Below are 13,130 nucleotides of genomic sequence, written 5' to 3'. Positions count from 1 at the left end.
TTTTTCGATGTAAAATTGCTGCAAAAATGATGCAAAATCAATGGTTACATAAAAACTTGATTTTGGAAGACAAAAGTGATGGTTCCATCAAAATGTGATTTTGAAGTTAATTTCGATGCAAAATTAATGGTTCTATCAAATCAGGATTTTGGAAGTCAAAATCAATGCTAAAAAAGAAACACAATTGATGCAAAAGCAATTGTTCCATCAAAACTTGATCTTGGAAGTCAAAATCAATGCACAATCGATAGTTCCACCAAAACTTGATCTTAGAAGACAAAATCGATACACTTTGATGCTTCTATCAAAACCTGATTTTAGAAGCCAATTTCAATGCAATTTGATGCACAATAAAAAAAAACTTTGCATTGATAAAACTTTGAAGATGCATAACTTTTTATTCGGCTATCCATTTGATTTTTTTGTTTTGTTTTTTCTTTTTTTTTAATTTTGGTATGTTTGGCCCACTATTTTATTTAAAAATATATTATAGTTTTGGCAACTAAATTCATGTTTTTTTTTAATTTTGCAACGATTCTACATCAACTATGACTTCCAAAATCAAGTTTTAATAGAATTATCGATTTTGCATTGTAATTACATCGAAATTGACTTCCAAAAATCATGTTTTGATGAAACCATCAATTATGCATCTTTTTTACTTCCAAAATCAAGTTCTAATAGAGCCATCAATCTTGCATCCTTTTTTACTTCCAAAATCAAGTTTTAATAGAACCATCAATCTTGCATCGATTTTGACTTCTAAAATCACGTTTTGATATAATCATTGAAATGCTAATTTTACAACGATTTTTTCTTTCAAAATCAAGCTTTGATGGTGTTGTGTTGACATGAGTTTTTGTCAACTAAGATTAGGAGAGATTTAATAATCTAAAAACAAACAAAACAAGAAGATTTTTACGTGGTTCAACCATTTAATTAGAGACCTAGTTCACGAAACAATATTATTAACTAAGAACTTACAACGCTCAAGTTTTCTTTGGGTTTGCAATTTGATAGAGTTTTGGCTTGCTCCAATTGGCTTGTATTTATAATGAGATCCAAGTCCTATTTATACACAATTGTGGATGCTTAGAGCCCTTTAAGGAGAGCTGATTACAAGGCATATCTTAATTACATGGTTTACATAATGGGAAACTGGAAAAATGTGTCAAGTGGACTAGATGTACTAAATTTATCTTGTCCAGCATGCAAGCCGTGTCTTTTGCCACCCCGAGTAGCCATGCTCGAAGTTGTTCGAGATGATCTAGGCATACAGAGTACATCCACATCTCTGAAAATGGTGGACAATGTAAGTGGGCACACGTGTTTCTGGGTCAGACTGTGGACCTCACACCACTATTGCCTTTATATGCATGGTCGTGGCTTCTTCAGCAGGTAACAATCAGCCCTGAGTAACAATCCGCCTTGTAGAATTTGGAATCCAACTGCTTGGGTCAATTGAGAGAGAGGTGGTGTGGTCAAGTAATAGAGAGGATGAGAGGGAGAGAGGAGAAACCAATAGAAAGAGGTAGAAAGAATTATGGGAGGAACATTTTGATCCTATTTGTATTTTGGAGCATGGTATTAGAAACTCAATTTCCCAATTAGAATACCTTAAAAATCAGTTATAAAATCTTCCTATCAACTGGTGGGAATCAGTAGAGACCACATAACTAGCTAGTGTAGATGCATATGACTCGTATAAAAATATTGTTAAGGGTACTAATATTATCAAACACTACAAAGAGGTGACATATCGTTATTTGTGCAATTCTATATCAAATCTCACACATTTCGATATAATAAGTATTATAGAATATCGTTAATCAATCATAAGGTGACATCTCATGTGGTGTTGTACACCTTAAAATTCCAAACAGCAACACTCCTCATATAATATTGCGTTAAAGTTGTTAAATTCTCTCTATAATTAATGACCAGAATAGAGATCATTATTAATTATGATGTTATGTGGTTAATTTGGCGTATAGACATCTCATTAATTGTTTCATTATATGGATTGTGCAGTAATGGCCAACAACAAAGAGGGATTGCGATGATATAGCTCGGTCTTGTTCTGATGATGTAATTAAATAATTTTGTGATGCTCCTATAAGTGAGACTGAGAATATATATAGCATCTTTTAAATTAACTTTGGTATTTAAATACTACATTTTAGAAATTTTAATATTTTTCTGTAAAAAAAATAGATATTTAAATGCTACATTTTAACCTTGGGTATTTTTTTCACCCAAAAAAAAATTATAAAAATGCAACATTTTAAAAATATTAAATATCGAGTACTTTATGTGCCATTAACTAGAAAAAATATATTAGGTGGGGGCAAAGCATTATAGAAATTTGCTATTGGTAATCACTTTCAATAACATCAACTAAGTCCATAATGCATTAAAATAGCAAAGAAAACAAACAGATTCAATTGATACAAATATATGTCATATAAGATACATTATGCAAATCCAAATTCAAGCCCTCTTACTTACATAACTTTAATCCAAAACAGTATAATCGATTATGCATTCGACCAGACAGATATAACATACTTGCCTTCTAATAACCATAAGATGTTTTCTTCATCATCCTGATAAATTCGTCAAGGTTCACTGCTCCATCATCTGTTTAATTATTTCAACAGCCATTATTCCATGATTAGCAATAACAAGTAGGATCTATTAAGCACACAGAAGAAAAAGCAAAAAAGAAAATGGTAGCAAAGACATAAGTAGGAAGAGTTCAGCACGTAATTTATCAAATAATGACAATAAACAACAGTAGGTATTAGCTTCCTATGTAGGGACATCAAGTTTCCAAAATGAAACCTGATTGCACAGGAGATATATTTCAAAATAAAAAAGGTTTGAACATAAGATGACTCACGATCTCGGTCTGCTTCCTCAATCATATCTTCTATCTCTTCTTCAGTGAAGTTTTCGCCTAGATCCTTTGCAATGAGCTTAATATCCAAGGCAGATATTTTCCCCTAAATTTATCAGAAAAGAAAATAAGGTATTGACAATGGGGGCAAACTCATATTAGTGAGAAATAGAACCTTACATCCTTATCCTGGTCAATGATTTGGAAGGCTTTCTTGAGCTCCTCTTTAGTGTCCCTCTCTCCAATTTTGGCTGTCATCATGTGCACAAACTCATCAAAATCAATTGCACCACTTCCATCCTTATCAACATCTGCAATCATTTGATTTATTTGCTGCAATGAACCACCATAGATGTATTTAGCAATATAGTAAAAGTTAGACAAAAATAATAATGAAAATAATGACCATAATGAAGAAAGCTAAGAAGTATAATACATCTATCAAAACTGCAATATTTGAATGACTTAGATAACACTTGACTAAGAGTAAATACATTACCGAAAAATAAGTTGGAGAAAGTAGTAAAATATAAAAACAGGTGCCCAATTGGACAAAGAACCATATGATCAGAAACGATCAGAAACAAACAAAGGGGAAGCCCTTTCAAGGATATAAGTTCAAGACGACAAGAATTCAATATTTCCAGGAGGACATACAACCATAGAGTCACAAACATAAACAACTAAGCGTACCATTACAGAAAGCATATTGAAATTACCTCTTCTGTCATCTCAAAACCAAGAGCCCTGTAATGTAAAAGTTTCATTATGAGTTTCTTCACGAGTCATTAACTTGTAAGACTACAAAACTACATCTGATTTTATCTTCATACCTCATGGCAACATTCAGCTCTTTAGCATCGATGGTTCCTAAAAAGCAGATTAGAAAAACAAAGATCAATAAATATTAGCTGATACATACATCATTAAGAGAAATACACCAGTAAACAAAAGTAAACCTGAGCCATCAGTGTCAAATAACTCAAAAGCTTCCTTAATCTCCTGTTTCTTCTGCGGATTCAACCCGTGATGCCTCCCCCTAGGCTTGTCCTTTCTAGATGGTCCTCTATAAAGGCTTGCCTATTTAAAGTAGTTTCAAATATAAAAACCATGGTCTCGATTAAACTTTTACGAGCACAAATTCAGATAATATCTTGTGTCACCGTGACACTGAAACTTCTTTCATACATTTCATTACACATCTTCATGGTCACCACCGTCATGGTTAGCCCATTTTAAATTTGACATGATAAAAGTAATACAACATAGAGGGAAACCCAATCATCCAAAGCGTGTCTGTATATAGTATTTGCTTGTATTTTTCGTCAACCAGCAAAGATAAATGTGAACAAGTTACACTATACAACTCAAAAACCAATGCATGGGAACAATGATCAGGACTTCAAATCTACCAAATTTCTCATTCCTCTAATTTCACTACAGTTTAAACTGATAAAAGTTATTACGATAGAGGGTGTCTGCATATTCTTCAAACCAGCAAAAATAAATGAAAACAAGTCAATATATAAGCCAAAAAAAAATGCCTAAAACCATGATCAGGGCTCTAAATCTACCTAATTTATTTACAGTCTAAGCTAACAGAAAAAGAAAAAAAAACCTAGATCCATGAATGATGAATTATAACAGCATTTAGTAATAATTCACATTCCATCCATATTTCACTTGAAAGTTTGAAAATATACACAATTAGTTCATGAAACTTTGATTTCAATTCAATCCCAATACAAGAGAAACTTAATATCCACGAAAAAGAAAAGTAAATACATAAATTAAATTCACATTCGAGACAGAATTTGAAGCTCAAGACATCCAAATTGGGGAAATTAACAGCAGAAAAAGAAATTAAGGTTAGGTTAATAGAAAGAGCTTGAAATTGGAAATTGAAAGAAACAAAAAATACCATGGCTCCAGAGAAGAACGATGCGTTTGGGAACTGTAAACTAACTCAAGAAAGTTCTGTGCCTATGCTTTTTCTTACCAGCTACGTAGAAAACTCGCCGTTCACAGCCGCGTTTGGTCATTGGGCCTTTCTCTTTAAATTGGGCCCATTAGCGCATTTGAGGTTGATTGTAAATGGACTTGAAGCTTGATTTGGGCCCGGACTTTCTTGACTTCCATTCCAGCTCCAAAATTTTAAGTGGAAATTACATTTTATGTGGGGTTTTTAATAAAGTTTACAAAAATAGGGTTTTTTTTTTCAAAAAAAACAAATTTATTCTACGGATTTTTTTAAGAATTTTCACTTTTATGGGTTTAGTTTCCCATATTTTTGTATAAAAGTTGGTTTAAGCCATAGTTTTACTCTTAATCAAATTTTATTAAGTTGGAATGGTATTTTTGTAATTTTATTATTATTTTTTAGCTTAATCAATTTTATATAACTATTTTTATATTAATTTTTTCTTTGGTTGTTTTTCAAATTTTTTTTTAATATGAATTGTGTTTATTATTATTATTATTTATTTATTATAAACATTGTTTTTCCTTTTTTTTAGATTGTACATTTTCTTTTCAAAGTTTGGGTAAGGTAACCAGTTACTTTATTGATATTTCACATATATATAATAAAACTCCTAGATCTAGGTTAAAAAACATGTATCAGGAGGGGTAAACAGTTGCCCTGAGAGGAGTAATCATCTGCCATAAGAGGAGTAACCAGTTACCATAAGAGGGGTGACAGGTTACTCATGTTAAATATGAAAAAAAAACATCAAATTTGAAGGAAGAACACTTAATTAAAAAAGGAAGAAGTAACTATAATTTTAGTAACATAGGTAACCAATTACCATAAAGAACTCAGAAATATACACATATGAGACCGTGAAGGTAACCGGTTACCATAAAGAACCCAGAAATATACACACAAAGAATGTGAAGGTAACCAGTTACCCCCAGAAATATACACACAAAGAATGTGTAGGTAATCAGTTACCACAAACCTGAAGATGGAAAATAAAAACAGATTCACCCCCTTTCTCTCTCTCCCATCTTCTTCTCTTCCCTCACCAAGAACCCTAGTCGCTGCCTGCCTCTCATTGTCGACCCTCCACTTCGACCACCTCTCTGCATCACCTCCAACCATGAACCACCCTCCTCCCTTGCCTCCGACCACTACAAGAACCCCCTGCACGCAAAACCCCGTCGTAACCCCAGCCATCCCCGTTGTTTTGCGCAGCTCCCTGTACCACATATTGCACTCAGCCCAGGCAACCCAAGAGTCCAGATTCTGAACACCCATCCCCTCCTGGGTTCGTGTCTAGGCCACGCCTGCCTCTCCGCCACCTGGGTTTAGATCTGGAAAAAAAATCAGATATGAAAATGGCAGAAACAATCTCGCCGTGGAGTTGGAGGTGGTTTGTCGTGGAGGTTTTTTTTCTTCTCATATTTTACATATATATGGTTTATGTTGTGTTATTTCTTAAAATTTGTGTGAATAGAATTTTTATTTAGGGGTGCACACGGGTCAGATTTTCGGGTTTCAGGTGCATCGGGTTTAGGTTTTGCTGGTTTCGGGTGGAGAAAAGTGGTATTGAATTTGGTTCGAATTTTTTGGGTTTTTGTTCAGTTTCGTGTTTCGTCGGGTTTGGTTGAGTCAGGTTTCGTGTTAGGCTGGGCCAATTGGACTTTGGGCCGAAAATGGGCATTGGTACAATTTTTTCAAAAATACTATTTTTTTGTCACTTTTTTTTTTTTACTTTTCGCATGTTTATTTTTTATTTTTAAAGTTTGTTGTTAGTTTGCTTCAATTTATTTTTTTTAGGTTAGGATTTTCAGAATAATTTTAAAAAATAAAAAATTAGGTTCGGGTTCAGGTCACACCCGAACCCATGTGTGTAATATTTTGAAACCCGAACCAAGTCGGGTTCGAACCGGATTTCACCCAAATCCAACAGGTTTTGCGAAAAAATGGGTTTCCGCGTTGCGGGTCGGGCGAGTTTGCGGGTTTTGCGGGTCAAATGTTCACCCCTAGTTTTATTGAGCAAAAGTGATTGAATTCTATTTTATTGATAATTTGTATTTTTAATTATAGTTGTGTCTACTCCCATCCTTTCTCAACTTTCGTTGGAGAAACTCACTAGAGAAAACTTCCTTAAGTGGAAGCAAAACATCAACATTGTGTTGATTGGTGACAACTCCAAGTTCGTCATGACTGAGGAATCCCCAGAAGTTCTAGCTGAAGGAGCTACCAAGTTTGTAAGAGACAAATACGAGCGTTGGCAGGCGGCGAACAACAAGGCACGATACTACATGTTGACTAGTATGGTTGCCACTCTCAAGAATAAGATGGAGAATGTCGAGACGACCTACGAAATCATGGATCAACTCCAAGACATCTTCAGGGCAAAGTCTGTACAGACTAATTTTGAGGCCACCAAGAAGTATGCCAATGCTCAGATGGCATCGTCTCAGCACATTCATGATCACCTGATCAAGATGACGAACTACTTTCAGGAAGTTGAACTGCATGGAGCAACAATAGATGTGAAGACTCAAGTCAGCTTGATCCTCAACACTCTCTCCAGCTTTCCTACCATTCACCACCAACTATGTGTTGAATAAAATTGATTATGGTCTGACGTAGCTCATGAATGAGCGTCAGACTTTCGAGTCTATCATGGGTGGACCGAGTATGGGAGGAGAAAAAAAGATTGTCGGTGCTACTGCTGATCCAGCTAAGGCTGAAGCTAACCTAGCTTCATCTTCAAAAGCTAGAAATAAGAAGAAGGTGGACATAACACCAACCCCAAGCCTGCAAAGGTTGCAAAGACGAGTGCGCAACCAGATGCACAGACGCCTAAGGGGAAGAAAAATAAGAACAAGAAAGTTAAAGGTAAATGATTTCACTACAATGAGAAGGGGCATTGGAAACAAGATTGCCCCAAGTTTTAGCAACGAAAAACAAAGGTAATGATTATAGTCCATTTATCTTAGAAACATGTGTTTTAGAAAATAATAAATCTGTTTGGATTATCAATTTTGGATCTACTAACTATGTTTGTAATTCTTTACAGCTTCTTGAATCGTGGGGGGAGGTGGGCGAAAGCGGCTTAAATTTTAGAGTTGGGAACAGCGTGTTCGTTGCGATCCAAGCTAGAGGAAGGGCTCACCTGAAGTTCGAAAATAAATATTTAATTTTAAATAATGTATTTTTTATTCTGGATTTTAGTGAAAATTTAATTTCAGTTTCCATGTTGCAATTAGAACAATTTGTTATGACTTTTACAAGTTCGAATATATCTATTTCTTTAAATGGATCACAATTTTGTATTGCATGTTCAAAAAACTGGCTTTATATTCTACGACCTAACAAACCCCTCGTGCTTAATATTGAATTATTCAAAGTAGCTAAACCTAGGACCAATAAACGTCAAAATACCGATAACAATAACATGACATATTTATGGCATTTGAGACTAGGTCACATTGGCTATGATAGGATTCAAAGACTTACAAAGAACATGCCTTTGAGGGAACTCACCTTGGGTGAATTACCAGTCTGTGAATCGTGTCTAGAAGGCAAATTGACCAAGCGTACATTCTTTGCAAATGGTGATAGGGCCAAAGAACCACTTGGAATAATACATTCAGATGTCTGTGGACCTCTGAATGTGAAAGCCAGAGGTGGTTTTGAGTATTTCATCACTTTCATTGACGATTACTCTAGATACTCACGCCTTTACCTAATGCATAGAAAATCATAAACATTTTCAAAGTTTCAAGAACTCCTAACTATGGCTCAAAACCAATTAGGTAAAACATTAAAGATCTTGCGATCTGATAAGGGTGAATAATATTTGGATATGCATTTCCAAGACCATTTAACTAAACTTGAGATTTTATCTCAACTTACTGCCCCAGGTACTCCGAAACAAAATGGTGTAGCTGAACGCCAGAACAGAACTTTATTGGAAATGGTTAGATGCATGCTTTGAATTCAAAAATGAAAAAATCCCAAGGCTTGGCAAATACTATAGTATTCGGCCATATAGGGTATTTTTAAGTTATTATTTTAATTATTTAATTAAATTGAATTATGTAATGCTCTAAAATCCCTAATAAGGTTTAGGGCCTTGATTAGGAGGTCGGGAGGGTCATAATTGATTCATTATGCCATTAAATGATTATATGCATGTTTATGTGAATTATATTATAATATGATGATAAATGCATGCATATGGGTCCATTTTTAATTATAAGGGCATTTTGGTAATTTGGCACGTTGAGGGCGTAATTGTGTATTTTCATGCATGTTGATGAATTATGAATAATACCACATTATATGTGGATTTTTTCTAGCCATTCGGCATGAGACGATCTTTGAATGCAAGTTATCGGTCTGGTCATAACGGGATTAGTTTCGAGGCTCGGGGTGAGTCTTGGGGTAATTTAGTGATTAGAACATTGTCGTGAATTAAAGGGTAGTGGGGTATGATTTATTAGCATTTTAGAATATTTAGAATAACGGGAATTGGAGGGTGTTAATTATGATTAACGAAATAGGCGGGAAATAACGATTTTGCCCTTGGTGGCTGTTAAGGGTTTTAATTAGACTTAGGGGCAATAAGGTATTTTCACCCTAAGGTTATATTTAGCCATTAGAAGGTTGTGGAAGTTAAGTAAAATAGGGCACCATTTCCTTCTCTCCCATACACCATTTCTCTTCCATTTTCCTTTGAATTTTGAAGCTCCTTTTGAGGAACCAAGCTAGGGAATCAAGTCTTGATAAGCTAGGGTTGTGTTCCACCATTGAAGAGGGTGTAATTATGAGCTTGAGGTAAGTTTTTAACCATAGAATCTCTTGTTCTTGCTCTGTTTTCAATTGGTTTTAAGTTTGGTTTTTGAGTTGGATAATGGGAATTGATAGGAGATTTTGGCTAGGGTTACTTGGGTTATGATGCCTAGGACATGTGTAGATGGTTTTTGGGTTCATTTGGGACTTAAAATGAGGTTTGGAAGCTTGTTATTCAGGTTGGAAATGGAGGAGTAGAAGGAAGGAAGAACAAGGGGCAGTTCTGCCTGGCCCTAGCGCTACAGCGCTAGCCAGGGCAAAACTTCCCTGCCTGTAGCGCTGGGGCGCTAGGAGGGCAGCACTGTAGCGCTACCTTGTTTTCTCTAATGCATATTTTGGGCACTTTTGAGAGTTTTTGGCTCGAGGTTTCAATTCCTAAGGCTCGGGATCGATTCTACTCACCGTTTGGGTACAATTCGGGGTCCCAAGAGTGAGGTTTAGGTCAAGACCCTTTTAATGTTGATTTTCTTTAATGGAGGTTATATTTGGTTATGACTAGGTGACCGTTCAAGGGTCATTCAATCGTTATTTCTCGCTCGAACTAGAGGTAAGAAACTGCACCCAGTATGTGATGCATGTGATGCACGAGAAACATGTGATTAGGGCATGCCATGAATGTTGAATATGAGATTGATCAGAGCTCGAGTCTCTGTGTTTGTGCATGATCCTAATTATGCTAGCAATTGTTAAGTAAGCATACTGAATGCTCTACATTTGGATATTTGACATATGATATATGCCTGGTTGCATTGCGTACTTGTGCGTGGCACTGACTCACTAGTCAGAATTGGCAATGGTGTCGATATTAACTGTGAAGCTATGACTCACTAGTCAAGTTCGGCAGTAGTACTGAGCACTGGTCATATGGTATTGACTAATAAGTCAAGATCAGTTTTAGCGTGTTTAATGCAAGCCGAAAAAGATTAGATCTAATCAACATCTGCATTGAATGACTCATCATGAGTATTAATGCCGGACCGACCTCAGGTTCGATGAAAACTAAAAGCGCTTGTCTAGCCTATGGCTAGTCACTTAGAGCCAGGGCCAGAAGGCCCAGGTGACTGCAACGTCACATGGTTGTGGGTGCTGAGCCCCGCAGTGACTCTCTCATCAGTCACTCATCTGGTTTAAGTTAGTGACTTGCTCATCGGTCACTCATTATGGTTAACAGAACCTCAAGTGTTAAATCACTCATCTGATTAGAACTATATGCTCCATCATGGTTAACAGAACCTCAAATGTTAAATCACTCATCTGAGTAAGCTATACGCTCCATCATGGTTAACAGATCTTCAAAGTGTTAAATCACTCATCTGATTAGGACTGACTTGATAGTCATCCATTCAGGAGGGCAGGATTCCTCATCATGGATTCCCCCATCATTATCTGAACTTATTTGCGTGCATGAATAGAGCTATCATTGCTAGGCATGCACATTATGATTTTGCAACATGTTATTACTGTTCATGAACATATTGAGTTTTCTTGTTGGGCTTCAGCTCACGGGTGCTATGTGGTGCAGGTAAAGTCAAAAGAAAGTTGGACCATCCTTGAGTTGGAGAGGTTAGGTGACGATGTGTACATATGCGGCTGCTCGACCGCCACGGCCGAGGGTTGAAAGAGGTACTAGGGTTACACCGTATTTTGCCGCTTAGATCGGCTGGTTGTAAATATTTTCTTGTAACTAACCTTTAAATTATATTTTTGGGATCCCAATGTATACGTTAAACGTTTTAGTGAAACGTTATATCGTAACAAAATATTGTAACCCTAAACCGCTAATCATACTTAGTTACACGATAATGGCCAAATGACTTGATTAGCGAGTTTAGCACTGTTTAAAATGCACACCGTAACGGTCCCTGGAGTTTAGGGCATTACAACTTGGTATCAGAGCGAGCCAAGGTTAAGGGTTCTTGAAGACAAGTTGGGCATGTACACTCATCATCAAAGATAGCTTCACTCAGGGAATGGAAACTATTTCTGTAGTTATATGCTTAACTGCTTAAATAGAATGTAAATGCTTTACCTGCACATTGTATCAGGGAGCATGAGATTCTGATGGACCCTGGCTCTTGACTATATGATTACCTGCTCCATGAATATTTATAATTGTGATATTTGCATGCTGGAGTTGGAGGCATGGTAAGTATGTTGGAAGAGCAGGGATTATGATTGATATATGAATGTTATGGGCATGTTTTTAGCACTACAATGGTTTATGAATGTAGTGTGATAAGATTGTTCCCGTGGGGAAAGCTCTTGATATGCTCGTCATGTTTAATGGGTTAAGTTATTGACTGCAGATTCAATCAGCAGGTTTGTATCCAAGGCAGATAATGAGGCCTGTTGGTGGTTATACCGGGGCTGGGAGTTATAGCCATGGTTTGATTTCTTCACCTGCCCCTTAGGATTTCCAGCAGTTGCTTATAGATTTGCAATTAAGATTGCAGAGGCAGGAGGAAGAGATTATGTGTTTAAGCAACAGCGGAACCTGTTGGGAAACACCTCTTCCTTTGCTATGCCAGGAGTGGCACCAATTTTGGCTCAGCCTAGGGTTGAGAATAAATAGGAACTTCTTTGTGGAAGATTTTAGGAGTTTTACCCTCCAGTCTTTGAGGGAGACCTAGATCCATTCAGATCTGAGCAATGGATGGGCATGATCAATTCTATTCTCGATAGTATGGGGCTGGTAGGTCATGATAGGGTGATATGTGCTACATTTGTATTGCGGGATGATTCTTAGACATGGTGGGAAGTAGTATCCCAGACGCGAGATACATATGTGATGGACTGGAAAGACTTTAGGCAGCTGTTCAATGAAAGGTATTACTGTGATGCGGCCCAGACTGCTAAGATGAATGAGTTTATGAACCTGGTTCAGGGCAATGCAACAGTAACAGAGTATGTTAACAGATTTGATGGGTTGGCCAAGTTTTCTTTTGACATGGTACCCACAGATGTAGCTCGGAAGGAAAAGTTTATTTAGGGATTGAATCCTAGAATAGCTCAGGGCGTTAGAGTCGCCCAAGTGCATGAAATCTCTACCTACGCTCAGGTGGTAGGGAAGGCTCTTGCTGTTGAGAGCACAGGAAATCAGATTGAGCAGGAGAGTGCTGGAGAGCACGAAGCTCAGGCAGCGATACCTCCATTTAATTGACCAAGAAAGAAGAAGGAGAGGAGGACTTAGCCAGAATGCACTCAGTGTAAGAGGCGTCATCTGGAAGAATGCCGAGCAAGGGCATGTTTCTTATGCAGAAGGTTTGGGCATCGTAAGAAGAACTTCCCAAAGGGAAGGAACGATGAGCAAAAAGGGATGGACTGCTCGACTCCAGCTCAAGTGTTCATTTCGAAGGAGTCAGATTCAGAGACTGAGACTAGTTCCTCAAGGGTGGCAGGTCAACTTTTTAATTCTGATTT

The 13,130-nt window shown here is 36.8% G+C and overlaps 1 protein-coding gene across 1 annotated transcript; it reads right to left on the bottom strand.

Annotated features, from left to right (window-relative positions):
• Positions 1-2,388: 2,388 nt before the first annotated feature.
• LOC133810348 (caltractin) lies at positions 2,389-4,959 on the bottom strand. The gene is made up of 7 exons (XM_062246054.1): positions 4,821-4,959; positions 3,859-3,979; positions 3,733-3,769; positions 3,619-3,646; positions 3,080-3,232; positions 2,903-3,005; positions 2,389-2,640 (listed from the first exon to the last, which is right to left on the bottom strand). The coding sequence occupies exons 1-7, from the start codon at positions 4,821-4,823 to the stop codon at positions 2,576-2,578; spliced, it is 510 nt and encodes a 169-aa protein (XP_062102038.1). The 5' UTR covers positions 4,824-4,959; the 3' UTR covers positions 2,389-2,575.
• Positions 4,960-13,130: the final 8,171 nt, after the last annotated feature.

This window comes from Humulus lupulus, chromosome 1 (genome assembly GCF_963169125.1).
Source record: "Humulus lupulus chromosome 1, drHumLupu1.1, whole genome shotgun sequence".
NCBI lineage: Eukaryota > Viridiplantae > Streptophyta > Magnoliopsida > Rosales > Cannabaceae > Humulus > Humulus lupulus.
The sequence above is the reverse complement of the archived record's forward strand: the minus strand, read 5'-3'. Positions and strand labels throughout refer to the sequence as shown.

Bases quoted from the DNA above. Each gene is read 5' to 3' on its own strand.
- LOC133810348 (XM_062246054.1), bottom strand. The intron at 3,770-3,858 runs GTTTACTTTTGT...TCTGCTTTTTAG, and splicing joins ATTTGACACTGATGGCTCAG to GAACCATCGATGCTAAAGAG. The intron at 3,233-3,618 runs GTAATTTCAATA...GGTTCATTGCAG, and splicing joins GTTTTGAGATGACAGAAGAG to CAAATAAATCAAATGATTGC.